The sequence below is a fragment of the Varanus komodoensis genome, unplaced genomic scaffold (genome assembly GCF_004798865.1).
Source record: "Varanus komodoensis strain SLA01 unplaced genomic scaffold, ASM479886v1 scaffold62, whole genome shotgun sequence".
Classification (NCBI taxonomy): domain Eukaryota; kingdom Metazoa; phylum Chordata; class Lepidosauria; order Squamata; family Varanidae; genus Varanus; species Varanus komodoensis.
The window spans coordinates 2,162,828-2,180,032 of NW_025336248.1; the positions used below are offsets into that span (position 1 = coordinate 2,162,828).

At 43.4% G+C, this 17,205-nt stretch overlaps 1 protein-coding gene across 1 annotated transcript; it reads right to left on the reverse strand.

The window, feature by feature from the left end:
- Positions 1-5,530: 5,530 nt before the first annotated feature.
- LOC123033505 (serine/threonine-protein kinase SBK2-like) lies at positions 5,531-16,870 on the reverse strand. The gene is given in 5 exon segments (XM_044450121.1): positions 5,531-6,799; positions 7,524-7,726; positions 8,923-9,097; positions 16,747-16,813; positions 16,815-16,870. Coding segments are annotated over 5 exon segments (1,044 nt in total). The 5' UTR covers positions 16,856-16,870; the 3' UTR covers positions 5,531-6,241.
- Between the last annotated feature and the right edge of the window lie 335 nt (positions 16,871-17,205).

The following is a 17,205-nucleotide window of genomic DNA, read 5'->3' on the forward strand; positions in this document are numbered from 1 at the left end:
TTGATTGTCAAAATTTGCATGTTTAAGCTGAGTGGATTAAATTGTTGAATTGAGTAGATCTAAGCTAGTTTGCCATGTTAATATTTAACATTAACAATATTATCAGATTTTATTGTAAAGATTTTGAATTTAGATTCTAAGTATCCCATAATCATCCTTTTAATTTTCCACTCTCAAAACTTGTTAATTTGTGTAAAATTGTGTATCAGTTCACCTTTCCAGGCATCTCCTGGGTAATCTTAAGAATCATACTTTGCATGTTTTACTTCTCATAGTTATAAAACTTGGAAGAAGGTGGTTTCTGCCAAATAAACTTACTAGATCAGTTTGAGCAGCTAAGAAACAGGAATATTTTCATTGTAATCCGTTAAAAAGAGCCAAGGAGAAACCTCTAATAATTTTAAAATAGAAAGACAAAAGCACCAGTTAATGAGGAGGACTTTTGTCTTCTTTTCTGACTTTCCATCTCAGCTGCTGTGAAGAAGGCCAACTGTTACTGAAAATAGCGCTGATTCACACATACAGTAACCCAAAGTTTGCCCATCCTTTGTCTGCCCACTTATAGAGAAAAGTGCAGGTACTTTCAATTCCTGGATTGATACCCTTCTTCTTCAGCTGCTTTCTCTCTGTATCTCAAATGCCTTTGCAATACTGTCACAGGGTATATAGAGCGGCCAGCTTTGCTTTGCTTTGCTTTGCTTTGCTTTTACCATTCCTGCCTGCTTCCTTTATACCCTAACAAAATAACCAATGGTTCTGGGTTCACATGTAACAACAACCCATAGGTAAAACATTCCAGAGTTCACATCTCAAACGAACCTTCCCTCAGTTGTTTTTTGGTTAACAACACAGTCAATCCATAGTTATGGATTCACATAGAAAAGCAGCTCAGGATTCAATCACCCATACAGCCCATATACTCCTCACATGCAAACCAAGTATCTGAATATTCTTGTGCTCCACCTGGAATACCTAGCAGCTGCAGCCTGTGCTTATATATATTTGTCTCAGTGCTATACACTCCTGACTGGCAGTTGTTTTCCAGGATCTCAGAAAAGAAAGAGATCTTCCCCATCATTTGCCAGGGATTGAACTTCTGAGTACAAAGCATGTGCTCTACCACAGAGCAAGGCATATAGTTCTATAGCTATACAGGGACTTTCCATCTGTATGCCTTTTTCACTTGGGAAAAATCATTGTGCCATCCTTTGTCTATATAGATTATAAATGACCACTATCATTTTTCAAATTGCACCAAGCAAAATGGGAAAGAAATAAGTGATGGGAAAACAGTATCAAAGCCTGGTGAGACTGAAGTACATCTCAGGTTGCTTCTAGGGCAGAATCTGACCTGCTCTGGTTGTTCTTACAGCCCTTTCCTCTAATTAGACTTGTCCTTCAATTGCCACCATCAAGAAGTTTTTTCCTAGCCTCAGTGCCATGTGAGGGAAATTTTTGAAGGGAAGCCTGCAGTACATGGGGACAGGCTGGTTCACCCTACCCTCCTAAGCTGCATAAGTCCTACAATCACCTGCTTCATGGAAATAGGTCTGAAAAAGTTTCCACTGGTATCTGATAAAGACCTTTTCTGAAGCTAATTGCTGCAGGCAGTTGTGAGGAGAAAAGCATAAGGTTGTTGCATTGGAATGGATAAGCTTGCCTGGGTGTGCCGTAGCTGGATGTGGGTGAGGATGCAAAAGACACAAGCGTGGCCCTATCCACTTTACTTTGACCTTGAGCACCATGCATTGGCTTTGCCCAACCTGGGCATGCAGGCCCAAGAAGGTTGGCCACAAGGGGATGTGAAAGGTTTCCCCACCTCTGTGTGAAAACATAGTAAGAAGAGACATTTTTCTGGAGCTATAAAATAGCCAGGGAAGGTGTCTTCTAAATGTTGCATATGCAGAACTTGAACAACAGGTGGATTTGTTTACATGGTGCTTTAAAATTTGGAGTAGGCAAGGAGACTCTTTCTAAAAATGGAGGCAGCGACATGAAACAATAGTAAGAAGGAAAGCGATTGCAGAGCATGTGCCCAAAGGTCATTCACAGCAGTAAGGGACATCCTGATGGAACTAGTACAACTTTTATGAGGTACTAAATGGAGTGTGAAATACATGCAGCACTGATCAAGATGCAAAAGCGTCTTAGGTGTGAGCTGCACAAATTGCTAAGAGAAGGCACTGGAACATGTATTTTTAAAACATGCTTACAGACCTTGCAGGAAGGACTGGCCGCATAGCCAGTATTTTAAGACGTGCTTTTGTTCATCTAGACACTGTTTCATTTCTTTTCTCTTTTCTGCATGTTTCAGATTAAGGACATTCTTCGAGGATATTTTGTCTATACGTCACCCTAGAGGGATGAATTGACCATCTGAAGTAACCATACCTTGTTTTAGGGTTTAGGAACCTCAGTGTGATTCAGTGGGACATCAGAAGAGGCACGTGGGACAGGAAGGGCCTGCTTGGCTTTGCTTCCTCTCAAGGAACTAGCCAAGGAGGCCCTCTCTGTCCATTCTCCCACCACCGTCTTACTTGTTGGGTTGGGAGGGAAAAGGTGTATTGCAAACTGGTGGTGGTAAAGGGTGATACTTGCAAGAGGGGAGGAGCTGGTAGAACTGAGCATGAATGCATTCAGAGGGAATAGTGCAGACTCTGAGTCTGAGCAGAATTTAGCCTGCCCACTGCATTTCAGCCATCCACCCAGAGGTTTTATTTATTTACTTACTTATTAGATATATATCCTGTCTTTTCTTACAAAGCATCTTATATTAACCCCCTCCCCCGCTCTCAGTCTTATCCTCACAACAACAACTCTATGAGGTAGGCTGGGCTGAGAGGCTGTGACTAGCCCAAAGTCACCCAGTTAGTTCCATGGCTGACTGGGGACTAGAGCCCAGATTCCCTGAGTCTCAGTCCCATGTTCTAAACCACTACATCACACTGGGTACTTGGAAAGGAGATTTGAAGCCCTAAAAATTCAGGTCAGCCCTTGAACTCTAACAATCATACAGGCCCATGATATCCCACATCCCTCTTAACTCATCATGTCAGCATGGTGAGGATCTATTTTTCTTTGAGAGAAACCTCACTGAGAGGGAGACAGTGTGGCATGGCATGCAGGTTGTCGGACTGGGACACAGGATACCTGGGTTCTATCCTCATTTATTCATGAAGTTCACTGGATGACTTTGAGCCATCACTGACTCTTAGCCTCTTAAGAGTTGTGAGGATGAAATGGAGAGGAGAAAGAAGATTGTGTAAGCCACCTTGGGTACCTTGCAGGAAAAATATGGGATATTAATATATGAAATCAGAGAGATGCCATGATTAAGAGAAGTTGGCTCTTTGGGAGAAATGGTAAATCTTAGACCACAATCAAGTTGATTGTGTGTGTGTGTGTGGGTATGCATGCTGGTGTTATAATTCAAAGGGATGATGATGATGATGATGATGATGATGATGTAAAATCATGTGCTGATTTCATTATGCTGTAAGAATGTGAAAGCTGGGCAATATGCCATAGTGACCAATACTCCTCATGGGAGGAGGCAGCCATGAGTGAGTCCCACAAGGAGAGTAGCATGCATGGGGGTGGGGGTATGAGGGGAGGCTTCAGAGAACTGACTCATACTGGTCAGAATTTACAGAGCAAGTTTCATATGCCCAGAGCACTCTTGTCTAGCTTGGGCTGGATCTAAATTAAATTAGAGGGACTTAAGTTAAACTTATTTCAGAGAAGCTGATGCAGTCTGGCTCTCTGATTCATGTAGCTGCACTTTGTACCTTGCCCTGGGAGCTTGACTCCTAAATCCATGTTTTTTCCAGAAGCAGCAACAAAGCCAGAGCCACTGAATGCGGCCAAGAATGACAACAATGTTCTGGACAATTGCAGAAAGGCACGGAAGGTCTTGAATTGAGCATGATCATTTGAGGTAATACTTTAAATGCCTTCTGTAGAATCCTTAGTTCCTTCCCTCCCTCCTTTTTCCTCAATGTCCTCTCCTCTCTCTACCTTTGCTTTTCCCTTGTCTACTTGGGTTCTAGGGAGAAACCCCATTTTAGGTCTGTCCATTCAAAGCCTTCCCATTTTTAAATCAAATTGTGGTAGTTGTGGAATATCTAATAATGGGTGAGCTTCCATTTCATCTCCCTATCATTGCCCATCCCAAAGCCTTCCTTTTGGATATCTTTAGACCATGTACAGCATCCCAATGTAAACAAGGCTTCTAGTTATATAATCATATGGGGCTGCTTTTGCCCCATATGATTATATAACTAGAAGCCAAGTGACATGAGGCTAACCTGCACCTATAGCATTTTCCCACCTATTCATAAATAACACTAGAGGTGAAATCCTTTGGACTACCCTTACATTAAAGGTAGACAGTTATGGATATTTATTCCTTTTCAATTTCTAAATTGATCTGTTTCTGCCACTGTAGTCTACCATTATCAACACCAAACAAGCTTCCTTTGGACACACAGGGCTTGTTCACACAAGACATCAGGCTCACTGTCAGTTTTTCAACAAGCTATGAACTGCAGTGCATGCTGGGTGCATATGGCTGCCATTATGAATATTCATGGATAGCATGCCATCCTAACCCATCTACCATAGGTTGCATAAGGCTTAAAGAACCCTCACAGAATCCTTTGTTTGTAGTAGGGTGATGTGAGGTTTGTTTAACCTTGAATAAGCTATGGCAGCCAGATTCAGATGGAATGTTTCAGTCCCATAAGTTGTCACATATTCAAGGACCTGATGCTCACTGTGATTCATTATAGCTTAAAGAATCTATGGTATATGTCATGCAAATCAGGCCACAGTCCCCTGCCTTGCCATAGCACCTCCTTTTACTCCTTATTATGCAAACACTGATTTTTCCAATAGCTGTATTTTTCTATGTTGGCCAGTTACAAGTAATATACCAGTCCATTTGCTAAAGGGTTGTTATGCTAACCAAACTGTTTTCCTCTTCCCTAACACATACATATGTATGCATAACTATATTATGGATAAAGCCATCAACATAAAGTATTCAGTTTTACACTTTAATAACCGTCTGAGCTAATTTCTTCACGTGCCCACACAATTTAGCTATTCCCTGCTTCACTAAAGCAGCATGCAGTGGTCGGCTAAGCGTATTCTGCAGCTCTGGTAAAGGTCCCATCATCATGCATCCAGCATGTGACTGTGTGGGAACAAGAACTGACAACGACAAAGCATGATTAACTTCTTATATTGTGATATCTCAGCAAAAATCTTTACCATAGCCCTGTAGGGTGGCCTGGCATTACAAACCCATATCGTTGATGGGGAGGGGAGGGGAGGCAGGCAGGATACTTCCTTCTGTCTTTTCACATAAGCATGCTAAAGGTATATGCTTATAGGACCCTGCAATTCTGAAAATTCAAAGTAAACAAAGAAACCATTTGGATGAAACATCTGGGATTCGGTGTTATATTATTTTTCCTTTAAAAAAGAGAGAGCACGCCAAGATTCATGAAATATTTGGAACCAGTGCTTTGTATAAATTTTTTATTTATTATATTTCTCTCTTACCTTTCTCCCACTGTCGAACTCAAGGTGGCTACATGCAGTTCCCAGGTGGTCTCCCCTCCAAGCTTAGGCCAGCCCCAGATCTGCTTTGCTTCAACAAGGCTTATGTACCTTTAGACCGTACTCTGGGCCAAATAAATGCCATGAGACAATTACCTATACATTTATTTTCCACCCTGCCACTCAACAGCTGGGTTCTTCACTATCAGGCCTTTAGGGCTGGTAAACAGAGAACGTGCAGTGTAAAGACTGGGATCACTCCGGCAAGCCTAGAAACCATGGCTGTGTCTCGTAGAACTGAAATAGTATTTTTCAAAAACTGCAAAGCCTGGCATATTTTCAAAATGTGAGTCCAAATTTTCCAGCTTAAAGATTTTAACATTTTATTTGTGAGGGGCAATTTTAAAATGGCATTATTATGTCATTAAGGCAATCATTTTAAGAGTTCACTTCCCAAATTTACTGAGAGATGTATAGCCTTTCTCTCTCTCCCTCATATCTAAGTACCTAACAATGTGAGCACTGGGGAATGTTGCGAACTAATCAAACTGAGAGCACAGAAATTTGACTTTTTTGGAAGCAAGTTTGCATAGGATTTGCTGAGAGCTTTTCTCCCGCTCCCTCTCCCCCACCCCTACTATTCCGTGAAATTTGTTTCACCTCTCCTGTACTGTCCCTAGGGGGCTTTGGCAGCCACCTCTGCTCGCCATGGCCGGTCGAGGTAGCTGAGCACCCGGCGGATAGGGCCACGCTTTGTGGGCTCCAGAGCCAAGAGGCCCTGGAGCATGGTGATGGCGTCCTGGGACAGGGGGCGCCAGTGGAATGGCAGATCTTCCTCCAGGCCTGACTCTTGCCATATCACAAAGTCATCAAAGAAGGAGTCCTCAGGCACCGTTTTCTCCCAAGGAAAGTAGCCCGTGAGCAGGCAGAAGATCAGCACCCCAAGGGCCCAGGCATCTAAGCTGGCGTCGATGGGCAGGCCCAGCGTGTCACCGGTACCGCGGCTCAGTTCGGGCGCAGTGTAAGGGATGATGCCAGTCACAAGACGCAGCAAGGTGCCCTGGGGCCGTGTCAGCCCGAAATCAGTCAGCTTGATGCAGTGGCAGTGGCGGTCAAACAGCAGGATGTTCTCTGGCTTGACGTCTCGGTACACAAGGCCCCGGCTGTGGATGAAGTCCAGTGCACTCACCAGCTGTTTGGCACACAGCTTGGCTGCTGGCTCAGGGATTCCTGCCTGGTCAGATAGGAGAGGAGCAGGTGTTTTTACATTGCTGGGTCTCCTCACCTGCCCATCACCTTTTAGGCACCCTCATTGAAACACAGGTCCTGCCCGTGAGAAGGAACCAATATGCATTGAACTGGACATGATTTTTCTTGTCTCTCAAGATGCCAGCAGGGGTGTTCCCAGGTGAGGCTTTTATGATGCCATCCCCTGTTTCCTTCACAGAATGTTACACTGGGGGTTCAGACAATGACAGCTCTTACTTGTAGCCCTCCTGTGTTTCCTCATTTTCTTCCACCTATTTCCTTACCATGGCAAATCCATTACAGGAAGAAAGAGGCAGCAATTGGTGTACAATGCTTTCTTGATAAACCAGCACTGGAAGCCCCCCATCCAGAAGCAATCAAAACAACTATGTTCAAATGACAAAATGTCTATATTAAAATGACTGAGCAACATATCCAGTAGCAAGCTTCTAAATACCCTGTCTGCCTGCTTTTTGTTTAACCCAAGATTTGTTAAGGAACCTGCTTTTAATATGTTGAATAAATTGTCATATCTAGTTCTCTGTAAATATGTGTTGACAGAATTCAATTTGATTTGAAGGGGTAGGAACAGAGGACATGGGCCCTGGAAACAATCCAAGAAGGCAGTCCTCTGATAATGCCACATTCTGCCCATGTCAGTTCTTTCCTTTGCTCACAATTAGGTAGGACATAGCATGTATGAGTCTTACCTTGGGCTTGATAATGGAGATGAGGTCTCTGTGCAGAGCTGCCTCGTAGAGGAAGCCATAGTGCTGGCTGGACTCTATGGCAATGCCAAACATACCAATGATGGCAGGGTGCGCAGAGAGGGAGAGTGCCACGCAGTACTCGTACAGGAAGTTCTGCAGCTTGGTGCTAGCCTTAGGCAGCAACTTGAGAGCCATCGGGGTCCCTGAGGGAGGTTAAGAGAGTGGATGAGCACCTGGTCATATCAATATATGTAATCCACAACAGGCCGTGGTGCAGCTAGTTCTGAACTTTGGGGCCCATTGCCTCAGGCCCTAAGTCAGCACACTTCTGCAGTTGGCTCACCGGGATTGCTGGTTAATGAGGGAAACTCCCAACAACCTTCATCATCTCACCCAATGGAATCAATTTTATGGGCCCTCATGAATAAGGCAATCCATTCACCAACTTTGGTGTATATGGGGGAAATTGTACAAGCAAAGGTCTGCTTAAATGATGGAATTTTCTTTCCCTTTTCTCCCACCTGCATCCTCTACCCCCTATAGCTCCCCTCCCTTTCCCTGCTGCACACCCTCCACAGCAGATGTTGAGGATATGCAGAGGATGGAAGAATTGCTTCTCCACAAATGAAAAATGTTATTGGACATTACCTAACCTATGCTAGCAAAATAGGTATGTTGGAGCAGGGCCGGGAGGAGAGAGATTTCTACTTTCACAGTGTAAGCTGAGAGCTACAGTTGAGCTTTGGATGTGACCCATGTCCAAACTGTTCCATGGACTCATTGTTGAAATTTGCACATTTTCTCTCAGCTTTTGTTTGGATAAAATGGATAATCATGTTAGTTATGAATTTCAAAATTTGAGAGAGTCAGGTTTAATCATGTTTGCTCATGGGCTCTTACATTTTTGTGGCCCAGAATGCAAGTTTGTAAGAAGTATGTTCTTTGGCCAATGGCCTTTTTTGTGAGCATCATGAACTTTGGTGAGATTTCTAAAAATCAGCTGAAAAAGGAATGGAAAATAGGTGAAACTGCTGCTTGTTTCTGCTCTGTGTGCATCGTGAGCTGGTGGAGGGTGAATGCCTCCATGGACAACAATGAGCTGTTTTGCACACTACAAAAGGCTCATGTTAGAGTGATTCTCAGAACTCCTAATTGACTTCTTCCTTACTTCTTACTAGAGAAGTGAATGATGGGTTAACCACTGGTAGGCATCTTCAGTTAAGTGGAGTGCTCACCTCACCTAAGCACTGTATGAATAAGTGGCAACCTTCCTAAAGATCAGTAGAGGCACAAATCAGTTCACCTGGCCATTGAAGTCTTCTTGCCCTTATATGGCCAATCACTATAAAGAGTATCTTGGAAATGGAGATGCCAAGCATATACAATAATTAACCCTTACCTCTCTGCCTGTGAGTCACCAGTACCACTTGCCCATATTTCCCCTTGCCCAGCTCTTTGATGATATGGTAGTGCTCAGCCACTTCCATCTGCACCAGACTCTGGGCAGTGATCTCCAACATGTCTTCCAGGAGCGCCTGGGCCTTCTTGCCCAAGGTCTGGTCCATGGCCAAACGCTACAAGAAATACCAAAGGGAGTCGTAAGTACAGCAGAAACCTATTGGGAAGGGTGACAGGAGAGTGGCAAAATTCAACCCAATTCATTAGTAGGTAAGGAAAAAGCTCAAGCCAATTCTCCTAATTTGAAATCACCTACTACTAGCAGTAGTATCATAATGATTACTGTTACCTAATTCACTAATGAAGAGAGAGAAATGCAACATGCAAAATGAGTTGTATGAGACAGTCCACTCTTCATCAAAATGGATTATGACTGAAATTATCTCTTCCAATTTTCTCTAAAATGTGCTCTCCAGAGCTGTGTACATCTAGAGGGCTTTGGTTGTGAGTCAGTATAGAAATGATGATGATGATGATGATGATGATGATGATGATGATGATACCACCTGCAAGATGGTTTTATTTATTTAATTTTTAGCAGTTAATTTTTAGAAAGCTGCAAAAGAGACAGAAATGTCTATGAGTGCATCCAGGTGAAGCTTCCATTGTGCATTCACATTGTCTAATTCACGGAATTTTACAGGTATTCAGACATCATCATCTTCCATTTATAATGGTCCCATACATCTCCCTTTTCCCCACCACACACACGTGCAAAATCCCTTGAAAGGAAATGCTGGAACAGTTCTACATTGACTTTTGACCGGTAAAATGCTTGGAACTATCCACAAGCTATACTTCAAATATAAGTGGCTTAGGCAGTTTTACATAATTATTTTCTTAGACCAGTACCTTGGCCTTGTTTTTCAACTTCAAGTCAACAGTGGAACAGTGTCTGAAGTAATCCTTTCTTATTCTCTTCCATTTCAGGTATTGTTTAAAGCTAAATGTTTGCCTCTACTCCTATATGCACAGACTTTTTTGAGTGTCTTCTAATTCAAGTATCTCAGACTCTCAAGCCCCAAGAATTTTTGAAAAGAAAGGAACCATCTCATGACTTTGCTAAGCAACACTTGTGAAAAAAAATTTGCCAAGAGCTGAGTGTGCAACATGGGACAGAACCACAGCAGTGCAAGCTCTGTTTTTCATGCATCAACATTCCATACACAGGTCAATGTCCATGCAGAATGTGTGAAATTGGATGTAAAGCTGCAAAGAGGTTTTTAGTACTTCCAGATGACAATTTTTACTCTGTCATTATCCTTCCTCAGTCATGGAATATTACAGGTGCTCCAGAGGAAGTCATCTTTAATGTGCAATATGGGTTTTTCACTCCTTCCATCTTTTTACTTCCCAGAAAATAATCTATTAAGGAGGGGGGAACAAGATAGCTGCATAATCCATTGGTAGTACCTGAAGACCTTGCTCTGCTTTTGTTTATCATACAATCATGACAATAAAAGTATTACAAAATTGTAGTATTTGCACAGATTCTAGTACGAGGGCTTTTGTATATGTGCAGAAATGTGTGTGCATCCATGCACAAACAGTATGCAATGGAACACCCAGTACAACATGATACAATATGAACACACTTTTTTCCCTAAGGCCTGAAGTGTTCCTCTGTTCTCCAAGTACTTGTACTGTACGCAGGGCTATGTCCGTATACTGCTATACCCTAGATAAGACCTTTATAGATACAGAAACAAAATTAGGACATATTTATGCTGAAGTGCCTGCCTCAGGAGAAGAGTTTGTTCATTTCAGTCTTCAGGAAGAAGCTTGTAGTGGTTCCTTCCAGAACATACATATCCCACCTTCCATGAAGCTCTGATCCCACTTTCAGGACAAGAAGGAAAGAGGGCTGGTGCATTCCTGTCCCCACTCACTTCGCCAACACATGGCAATGAATGACGCATCCTCCTCAGTATGTGGTCTCCCTTGGACTGAGGCAAAAAATAGAGCCCTCCCATAGCTCCAGAGGCCCTAAGATGAAACCTTGCCCATGGCTTCTCTGCTTCCCCTGGGTGTCGAAATTCCCAGAAATCCTCTCAATGACCTTGAAGCAGAAAGGACCAAGCATACCTTGCACCGGCACTCCATTGCAAGCTAACTGGTCACATGGGCTTGGGGCAGTCACACAGCAGAAATCCGGAACTGCTCCCCATACTTTGTGTCTCACTTCTTAAACTGACATCCCTCTTCTCATCTTGAAGGCCTGCACCTTGGTAAGCTCCAATTCTAGGCTGCTTTTTATGTTTCAACTCTCCCCTTTGAAGATATTCCAGCTTGTAGCCTTTCGAACAGAAACAGTGTGTAGAAGGTGTGTTACTAGAAGTTATTTTGGCTGAAAACTATTACCCAGCTTAAGAAATCTTAGGAGGTTGATCATGGATGTTAGGAACATAGCAAGTTGCCTTATCTTGAATTAGACTGTTCATCCTTCTAGCTCAGCATGATCAGCTTTGACAGGCAACAAGATTTCAGGCAAGAGTTTTCCAGCCCTACCTAGATATCCCTACGATTAAATCTGGGACATTTTGCATGCAAAGTACGTACCCTCATGCTAGCTTATAGCTCCTTAGGTTGATTAACTGATTCGTTTTGGAATATGCATACATTTGTCACAGAAGACACCTGCTCACTGGTCCCATGAGTGGCCTGGATGAGCAAAGGACCAGGCAGTAATCCCTTGAACAGGTGAACTGCAGAGATTGGATACAATGCATCAGTCTTGACACTGGTATTTTTTGAGCCTCAACTTTCCATTAGCAGTCTCTCACTTGCCTCTTTCCCACTTCACACACACAGATCATGCCAAAATTAGCAAGGCAGAACTAACGGCATTAGCTAAAGTGTATTCATTTGCTTAACTAAGTCCACTTACAAAATGTTGTTCTTGTTGCAGAAGTCTGGAATCCTGGAATGCAGAAGGGAAGACTTAAAAAAAATTAAGATAGCTTTTTATACAGTCTTGTTTCTCTGTGGTTCTCCGATGTGAGAATACAGCAGAATGGCTCAGTGTCATGTTTTCTGTTACATTTCTGGTGCCCCCAGAGAAGACAGACACGGTCGCCTGCAGCCCCTTTGCTTAGCTGCTCCCTGAGTGCCTGCCTTCTGATTCTTTGCCAAGTGTCCTCTCTTACATGCTAGCAAAGTTCATGGGGATTTGGTCCTAAATGGGATTGACACACTCTTAAAGCCACTAGAGATCCATTTCCAAGCTTCTGCAGACGGAGGGAAAGGGCATGAGGTAAATCCATCCGCCCTCCCTTGTCCCCTCACATGCCTTGCAGCTTCTAGATTCAGAGCTTCTCAGTACAGAGGATTATGTGAAACAGTAAGGATGCATCATCATCATCATCATCATCATCATCATCACAAGTCAGAGCTTGAGTCTGCCAGGAAATTGGGTTTAGGATGTCTCATCCTTATTCTTGCATGTGTCGACTCTGGATTTGGTTATTCATTACTGAGAGCCCAGAATTTTGTACACACTCAGAGAATGTGTATCTGACCTCTTTTTGGTATCAGCTCTTGTAAATGAGAAGTTATCACACAAATTTAATGATCCCTTTGATGAAGCAAGCTCCCAGCTTTTCCACACAGGGACAGTTTTGCACAAATGGCTCTTTGTTATTTTTTAAGGTGACAAAAGTCATCATTTGGGGGTTCTATTGCCTTAACTAAGTATTCAATTGCCTAAAAATATAAAACTCCATTAAAGGAAAACTTCCTTGTGCTTTTACTGCCACTGCCCCTTGCATGTCAGAAGCTACTGAAGAAAGTCTCCTCTCCCATTGGTCCAATAGCTGTTGCAAATGGACGACCAGGGAGTCAAGGACCTCACAGAATATTCTCCCATTGCAGGCAATCCCAAAAAGATTTGGCCTTCCCATTCCCAGCTTCTATTGCACACCACTTGGCTGTGATCGATCATCTGGGCACCTGCAAGCAACCCAATCTGCTCTTCAGGGCACTCCTTGCATGCAAAGCAGGGTTGAAAGGGAGAAGGTTGCCTTGGCAACTGAGTAGACCTCTGCAGCCTGTTTAGTTTAGGCCCCAGTCTGTTTGCAGCAGACTTCTTTCCCCTCATCTTTTTTTCTCTCACCAGACATGAGGGTGCATCCAGAGTGAAAGGCCTTGCTGCTCCCTTACCACAACAGAGATCGGTTCAGTCGCCCTGCTTTATGTAACTGTTCCTTGCTTAGAGTGGCAACTCGTGCTTCATTCTCCAAAATAAGGAAATGGATAATCAAAAATAGGACAAAAGAAGAATTGCATGAAATTTGCACATGATTTTCATGTGCTGATATGGAAAGGGGTGGATTGCAGGGAAGCATTCTGGAGCAAATAGAAAAATAAGACACCTCCATATAGCGAAGAGACTGACAAAGGTGACCTGTGTGCCTTGCTCAGTCTTCTGTCCAAGTGCAAATGTTGATCGGCAAAGGTCCCTTGTTACTCTTTGTTATCTTCAGTCTACACAAGAACTAGATGGCTCTTCCAATCAAGAATACCTTCAGTTGAAGAAATGAAGCCTTTCAACAGCCTTTCAAACAGAGGACTGCCCCCTGTAATGTAGGATAAACAAGCACCTTGCACTCTTCTTTCACAATTTCTGTGCATTTCTGCTTCCCAGCCAGAAGACACAAGAGTCCTGCATTTCACCTTCTTCCTTGCTTTAGATGTGTAAGTATACAGAATGCCTCTGCTAATAAAAATTTGCTTTCTCCATTGCTAATATTCAATTGACATAGACAAAAATCCAGCAGATTACTCCATTCTCCCATTTTGGATGGGAGGGTTGGCTTGAATTTTGGACTTTATTGCCTTCCCTCCTGCTTTGAAATCTGACTTCTCAACCATGCCTTCCTTCTCATTAGTTCCATCTTCATCCTAAGGAACTATTAACCGGCAATTAAGCAGGGGAAAACCTATTAAAAGCTGGACTTGAAAACAACACCTTTGCATGCTCACAGACATGACCTTCCTTTAAATAAAGGATTTATTTGATAAATCTCACCAACATCTTTATTGAAGTATCTTCTGCCCATAAAAGAGAAACAAGTAAAAAGGAACTCTCTACTGATTTGAAAAGGTCAGAGGTATTCTTTTCTTCCTTGCAGACCTGGGCTAATAAGTATTTTAAAAATTATCCTGCTCCTTGAGAGACTTCCAGTGATATACAATTAATAAAACAGTTTGTGCCTGCAGGCTTACAGTCTTAAAAATACAGAAGTAAAAGGAAAAAAGCAATTGGAAGGGAAGACAGAAAACGCAAGGATCTATTTATCCAGACTGGTGCAATAGCCATTTCCCATCTCATTTCCCCCTGCTACAATTTGGTGGAATAGTTGCTGGTAGTGAGAGTTAAAGGAGGAGCCCAGTGTCTTACAACTTCAGAATTGACCAAAAGGCTAAATTGTGGAAAAGCATCAAATGTAGGATTGTCTCTTTTCCCTTTAACAGGATAGAATCACCATGAGATTCTGGTTCCAGTGACACACAGCACAGCAGATTTGTGATCAATCTCCTGGTTGCTGCTGCAACTGTTATTCTTTCTTCATAATACAATTCAGCCATGGCAACTACAATTTTTATTGGTGCAAATTTTATCGATTAGATACTTAAACTTTTCCTAGCTAACAACTGTTCTGATAAAAGTATCCCTCTTCTTTCCTACACACTGCCCCTGTATCTTTCCTCTTGCTGGTGGGAAAACAGGATGTTGGTAGGTGATTTTGATAGTGGAAAGGGGGGAATGAACCATGAGGATGGGGTAAGCCACCATTTTCCCTTGCATCATTATTTGCTTCAACCAAATTTGCAATGTCCTGCATTTTAGTGAAAACAAAGTCTAGGAATTAAATCACAGCCCTTTTGCATGCTAACTTCACATTGTTAGTACCTCATGTGAAGCATGCCTGTTTTTACTTCTTGATGACCGTTCTGGAAGGCAGAAAACTTTCTTCAAGGGTGAGGAGGTGAAGAATGGGACAGGGAGAGATCAAATTATTTTAACTTTACACCAAGAGGACTCATTATCTGAATTTTGGATTTCTAAAGCCACGCAGGAAAACCAGCATCTGAAGAGGTTCCTTGGCTCCAACGAGGCTGCCCAGTGGCTGTTCATGATAAGCAAGGATTGGGGAAACTCACTTGCATCCTCACTAGTGACAGAGCAGCCTCTTAATTTTTTTAAAAAAATGTGCACTGCCTTCTCCAAATAGAATAGGTCCATGGGTTATATGAGGTCACAACTAACAGTCTACAGCTCTACTTCCCTCTAAACATTCTCTGATCACGTGACTGATTGAGGAAATTATAAAAGTTCCTTCCTCCCCCCCACCACCCCGACTCAGTTCATGCAACAACTCTGCACATAATCAAGTGTTTTTTTGTCAAATTCGCAAACGGTTCTGATGAAATTCTTAAACAATGGATGCTTCCTAGAGAGTTTGAGGACCCCTTTGAGTTCACAAAAACAAGGGTTGAAAACTAAGGAAGCAAACAGAAGGATAGACATTGCTCCAGAGGGAGACAACAATTGAGCACAGCTATTGCCCTGTTTATTTCTAGCCACCTCAATCCCATCCTCATGTCCCAACATACTGTTTGACTTTTGCCTTTTACAGACACTGCTGGCCCTGTTTATATTGCAGATGGATTTGGCCCTGTGAAATAGGTTAGTTGCTTGGCCCGGGCTGCTAAAAATAGTCTATAAAAGTTCTAAGATCCTCTTGAAAATGCTCATGCTTAGACTGCTCAATCTCCATGGAGTTCCACAAGTGTGAAGCTGCTACCGAGAACACCATTCTATATGTTTGATAGTGCATGGGTTGAAATAATAATAGAGTCATTGGGGAAGCACAAAGGGAAAGGACTTGCAGCAGGAAAAAATACATCTGTCCCTATTTGTACTTAGATCTATATTCTACTCTCATTGGGCACCATGTACAAGACAAATAAAAACCAAGCCTCATTGTAAGGCTTGGGTGTGGGAGGACACTCCTCTGTAGTTTACCTCTTTTTCCCAAATTCCCACCATCTTTTCTCAGCAAACCTAAAAGTGGAACTAAACATCCCAAGGGACACTGAGCTACTGTTGCTGTGTATTTATTTGTCCCCTCTTCCCAATAATGTATAATATCATGCACCATGCTGTGATACCATTGCATGATGCATTTTGTCAGCCTTTGCCACTGCCCTACAATGGTGTGAGATGGAGTAGCAAAACACACAGCTTGGTGGCATCAAGTCATGTCATGCACTGTGGCATAATCAACACAATTACTATGGAATGGGAGCAGAAGCAGCTTAAGGATTCTCATGCTGCTGGAATTCCACATTACGCTGCTTCTCCACATCCGCCTGCTCCTGCATATTTTGCTGCTGCACTGAAATTCCTCACCCATCAAGTGCCTGGAGACAAAAGCCAGAGACACTTTTTAGAATGTGCTCTGTGTTCTGGACACTCAGTGCAGATAATATGTATTATTTCTCTCCAAGAGATAAGCAGAGTATCCTGGCTGGCCTTCTGTGACAGAGCCATTCTCCCGCTTTCCGCCTCTGGTGTACCTTTGCAACCTGTTGCATTGCATGGGGCATTAAGCTGCAGGCAAACACCTGGCAGTTTGTACAGAAGCCACCTCTAAGACCGACCCATCAAGACTCCACCCTCCGCCACAGGAAGGACACAACAGACGCCCCCGACCCGTCTTCAATGCTGTGGCTGGCTCCACAGACCATGCCAGGTACTCACCCGCCTCCCGTTGTGTTGAAGGACCTCGGGGGTGCCCAGCCTCTCTCTCCTGCTTCTGCTGCTGTCTGGTGAGACTGTGTGGAGTGCAGCTGGGGCGTCTGCCAGGCATTACCGGTCAAAGCGTGACGCTCCGCCTCTTCTCCTGTGCCACACACCCTATGGAGCCGGAGTTTGAAGAGGGGGAGCGCAGGGGAGGGTGTCATCTATCTCTCCAGGACAGATGAAAGAGTGAGCATACCAGGCCGGCTGCTTCACCCGGCAGCCTGAGAGCCCAGGCAGTGGCATCTGCCAGGACACCCCACCTGCGGAGAATTTAGGGCTTCAGTTTCTGGGGTGTCAGTGGCCTTTCGCCTCTCTCCCATGGTCCTTTGCCTTGTCCCAGAATCCTTTATGCTGCTGTTGTGATACAGTGACATCCTGTGTCCATGTCTCTTCACTGCATGGTGGAGGAAGAGCAAA